General features: G+C 38.2%; 1 protein-coding gene across 4 annotated transcripts in view; it reads left to right on the forward strand.

The window, feature by feature from the left end:
• The window catches only part of LOC137979466 (short transient receptor potential channel 6-like), a 43,804-nt gene that overhangs the window by 5,375 nt on the left and 33,429 nt on the right, over positions 1–5,000 (forward strand). For all 4 annotated transcript variants that reach the window (XR_011118347.1, XM_068826718.1, XM_068826716.1 and 1 more), the window contains one exon: positions 620–698. Coding sequence is in view for 3 of the 4 variants with exons in the window: in XM_068826718.1 (XP_068682819.1) it covers positions 635–698 (64 nt within the window). In the remaining variant the exon portion in view is untranslated. The remainder of the gene's footprint in view (positions 1–619; positions 699–5,000) is intronic.

Genomic DNA, 5,000 nt, shown 5'->3' on the forward strand with positions numbered 1-5,000 from the left:
GCGTTAGACAGGGTAAAATACTAAGTCCGGCCGGTTTGAACGTCAAAGGGTTAATGTTTTTTTCAAAATGGCTGCAAGCTGTTTTGTCGAGGTGATTGACACACGAAGAAATTAATTGTTTTAAAGAAAAATGCGTATTTTCAAATAATTACCTATGTAATTATACTAATTTAAAACAATTATTCACCTCAGGCTTGGTGAATATCAATGAACAAAAACATCGACTTCGTCTCAGTTTTTATTCACCGATATTCACCTCGCCTTCGGTGAATAATTGTTAAGTAAAGAATGACCTGTGGAACGTGACCTTTGTTTTAAACCAAGGAAAATGGGGGTGACCACATTTCTTTTTTACTAGATAAAAAAGAATTATTAATATACATGTAGGGAGTGCTTTTTTTTTTTTCTGGCTATCCCAATTACATCCCAATATTGAGCATATTTCATTTACAGATATTATTTGTCCAGATGACATTGTACGATAACATACATGTAGATGTTTGGTGATGCAGTATCCTTGAGTTCAATCCTTCTGAATAATGCAGGTTTCTTGAGAGGGTTGAAACTGGTTTTAACCATATACAGTGAGTTTTTTTTTTTTTGTATTATGTATGCATAGACTTGGAGAAATTTCATGGCTGAAGACATTTATGCATATGAAGCTGTGGCAAAAGGGAGCTCGAGTGAACAAAATAGTGGTAGGTTCGATCTTGTATCTGACATAAAAAATATCCTTTCCCTCTAGGCTTCAAAAAAGCACATTAATAATTGCAGTCTTTTATACTCAATTAAGTTACAATGTATTACAGTTACATGTAGGTTGTCCCTTCCAGTATTTTTTTTAAAAACGTGTTTAAACTGAAGGAAGTCATACATGTACATATACTGATAGTACTTTTTAGAAAAAACAGTAGAAAAGTAGCCCATTGACTCCCGAATCGTCTCCCCTTGACCAGTAAAATTGTCTCACTCCTAGGACTTAAGAAGTCAATGGGTTCAATGAATTTTATCTTTTAAGGCTTTTTTTAACATTGTAAAATGATAGTCAGGCCAGTAATCACTTGATTAGTTTCACAGCTACTGCATTTGGATAGTCCAAACATCTTGTCAAATTTCTTACTTTTAACCTTCTTCTATCACTTAGCCTTTCCTTTTATCCCCTATTATTGTTTTGCTTTAGTCACAATGTGTGGAAATCCCCCCAGTGGGGGGGTGGTGGTGGGCGTGCGCTCCTGCGTGGCGCGTTTTGTGCCATGTGATCGTTAGTTGCAAAAGGCCTATTGCTGTCACTTTGAATACAGTGAAAAGGAATGGACGAGAGTATGAAAAAGGTTCCCACATTACTAATAAGAAGTGCCTCCGGCCTCAGTCTCAAATACAATGTCCGTGAACTCCTCCTTGTAGGGTAGGCCTGCAAACAGCCTTTCAAAAACAAAGAAGTAGAAAATCACCAATACATGAAGCAATCTTCTATAACATGGGAGGAGAGTAGTGTATGCGATAACAGACTGCTTTCGATAGTTTGACCAGTTTCATTCTCTGGGGCTTCCGTCTTGCTCTCTTCCTCAAGTAAACATAATCAGATTCAGAAACTCATCACATGAGTGAAAGACAACATGCCATACTGAAAGGGATTTGCTCAAGACTAAAAAAAAAAAAGTAATAAGTAGCAAAAGAAGTTGAAACAAAGTTATTTGGTGTGGTTTGATAACATTTTTTTATTAGGTTTGTTGTGTGTAAAAAAGGTTATTTGAGACCAGTAACTTAAATGCCTTTATAAACTTGAGATCTTTTTTTTAGTTTTTTTTTTTGAGGATCAAAGAGGAAATGGCACTTGCAAATGATTAATATTTAAAGTTTTGGTTCATTTAGCCCGGGCCCGCAGGGTTGTATATAAGAGCCGGCAGCCGGCGAAGTTCGCCGGCTTCTCTGTCAGGTTTCGCCGGCTACTTCATTGTTTGAAGAGTCAAGACATGTAGAGGAGATGATGTTTATGAGGTCTAAACTACTTGGGCTCAATACAAATAAAAATTTGCAGTGCCTATCTTTTCTGAAAACACATAAAAGACTTCTGACTCAAGGGCAGTTTAAAAACGTTATGCTTGAGACTTTCGTTTTGAAAAAATCTTGCTGCGGTGGCGGGAAAGTAGGAACAATATGATTTGTTGTCCGCCATATTGGATTTCGATATCTTTAAACAGCCACCAATTGTATCTTACCGGAAGGAAAAATCACTCAAGGACGTTTCAGTCCGCGCAAAACTTCCTTTAATCACGCCGCAATCATAAAAAAAACTTGTAAACAAGGAAACACTTTCAAAAGGTTTGTTCTCAATCCAGAAGGAAATTTACATATGATGTTCTGCTAGCAACACGCTCAGCCTGCGTTCACGCATCTCTTACCACAACTCAACTGAGGAACAAAACTAGCCCCTGATCATTCACTAACCGCTCCTTCGTTTTCACTTCGAACCTTTCAGTTGATCATTTATAGCGAACGTAGAAGCTGAGGACTCGTAGACTTTATTTAAACACTTGAACGTAATGCTCCTCGGAGTTAAATCCTACTTGCCCGCGTAAGTGCTCGTCCTCTCGAGGGCATCTCTACGCTTCAACATGACAACGGATCTTTATCCAACGTCACTCTTGATCAACTCTCACTGCTTTACGGAACTCCTAAACTCTTCGGAAAAAACACTACATCACTCTTAAACCGCTCGAGTGATTTTCAATTTTCAAAATTACTACAACCAAGTTCCGCAAGCACATTTTCCCGCTAATTACACAATGGAACGAATGTGTGTCATCTTCACACCTAAACAGGATCGAAACATCCTTTACGCCATTGGCCAATTAGTATCCTCCAATCAGCTTCTTTATTTAACAACCAATCAGAAGCCTTTGCTGGTCTAGTCCTTCAAAGTATGTGCCATGTTTACACGTTGTCAAGTGGCAATATTTGCCAGGCTCGTTAGCTCCAGCAAACCACCAAAAAGATACAAAAAATATCCCTCAACTTTTTGTTTATATGGTTATATTATTGAAATATCGCTTCGTCTTTCTTTGAGTAACATGGTTTTCATAGTATAATTGCAGCTTGATTCATCCCTCTAATGTCTGAGTTTCATGGCCCAAAATGCCAGGAAATGCATTTTCCGGCATTCAGTTTTCAAAAATTTTCCGGGGGACCATGCCCCCGGACCCCCCTAGAAGCGATGGGCTAAAGCCCATAGTATGGGTCCTCCGGACCCACAACCGTCTACTTTGCAAAAAACTCCGGCTACTTAAAACCTTAAAGAAAACCCTGTCAGCCCCATGAGGATTTTGGGGTAGGCATTATGTTCAGAACTGCACAATAAAACTATTATCGGATGCAAGCTGTGTACCCTGGACAAAAATCACAAAATGCTGTTTTCCCAATAAATCTTTAACTGTGCATTTAATTTTATCCATATTAAATTCAACAAGACGCCTCCAAAGGCGTATCCGTGGAATGCGCAAACAGTTGACACAAATTGTCCACTTACAGTGAACTTCAAGTACAGGTAAACTTGAGAGATTACCAGATACATCTGTAATATAACTTGAAGTTGTCTGTTGTAAAAACTCATTATTAATGTTACTAAATTTGCAAATGCAAACAAGGAAGCCCTATTAGCGGGTTCTCGGGATACGGGATCTTTCATTTATTTATTTTTTGGAATGAGACTTCCTTCCTTAACTACGTTCATCCAAAAATTACAAGATCAGCCTTAAATCATCCGAAAAACTTGTTACAGATCACAGTTCAACAACTTATCATCCTGGGCCAGTTGTTCAAAAGCCGATTTATGCTAATCTCAGGTTAAAAATGAACAAACGAGTTTTATTCTCTACTCCCAAATGCTGTTCAAGGCTGATATTCCGTGAAACTTTACATTAGAAGAAGTCAATAAGCAAAGGAAACTTTCATCAAAAAGTTGAAAACATGAAACAAAAGTTTACGCAAATCGTGGATTAAGGTAATCGGCTTTCGAACAACCGGGCCATGTATTCGAATTCCGGTTCCGTAATCCTGGTTTAGTTTCTTGCAAACTGTTTAAATCTGCCGTGGAGAAGACAAGAAGACAACATGTGAACTCCATTTCTCAGAATGCTCAAAAATGTAAAATTCCGTAATTGCGCGTTCAATAGTCCAGTCCAAAGTTCTAGTTTTACAATTCCATAATCTTGACGTCAGTATTAGAGTAACTTGGTACCAAACGTTTCACAATAACTTGAAATCTCGTCAAGGAAAAAGCTTAAATCCAGTAGTCCAGTCTGGGTTGAAATCGCCAAAACTCTTTCTATTATCGATTCAAAACTCAACAAAAGCTACAAGTAGTAAATAGTTCTCACAAACTACAAAAGTTCGTCATGATTCTACACTCGAGCTGAACAAAAAATTATCGAACACGAAAACAAAAAACCCTAGTGATCGCTTCTCGAGAAAACACTGTCTAGTTACTGCACTACCACACGTACGCAATGCGCTCCTACTTTAAAAAATATCCCGTATCTCCTCAGTTCCCCCCCCCCCTCCGAAAAGATCTCAATCGTTGATGTTAGCCCAGGTGTCAGCTGAAGTTAAGCTCCTCCGAATGAGGTTAGTACTTGGATGGGGGACCGCTGCGAAGTCCCCGTTACGGACATCAGTAATTCGTTTTTTTAAAACTTGATTTCATTTTTTATTTTGTTTGGCCGTTGAAAGCTATTTTCTTATTTTCTTTCTACGTCAAAACGGCTGAACAAACCGGTTCCCAAGAAATATTAGAGTATTCGTGCTATGCAAAATACTCCTAATGAAGTATTCGTTCTGGGCAAAATACCGTAATGTTCACAGCGGAACTCACAAGTATAAGTACGAAGCAAGATCTAGAAGAAACGTAGAAAATTCTTCTTACCTTTAAAGCTTGTCTTTCTCAAAGAAAAAACATCTGTCTACTTTATCGAATCATTTAATACTGTGTCAATCATGGCCGG

The sequence above is a fragment of the Montipora foliosa genome, chromosome 12 (genome assembly GCF_036669935.1).
Source record: "Montipora foliosa isolate CH-2021 chromosome 12, ASM3666993v2, whole genome shotgun sequence".
NCBI classification, from domain to species: Eukaryota; Metazoa; Cnidaria; class Anthozoa; order Scleractinia; family Acroporidae; genus Montipora; species Montipora foliosa.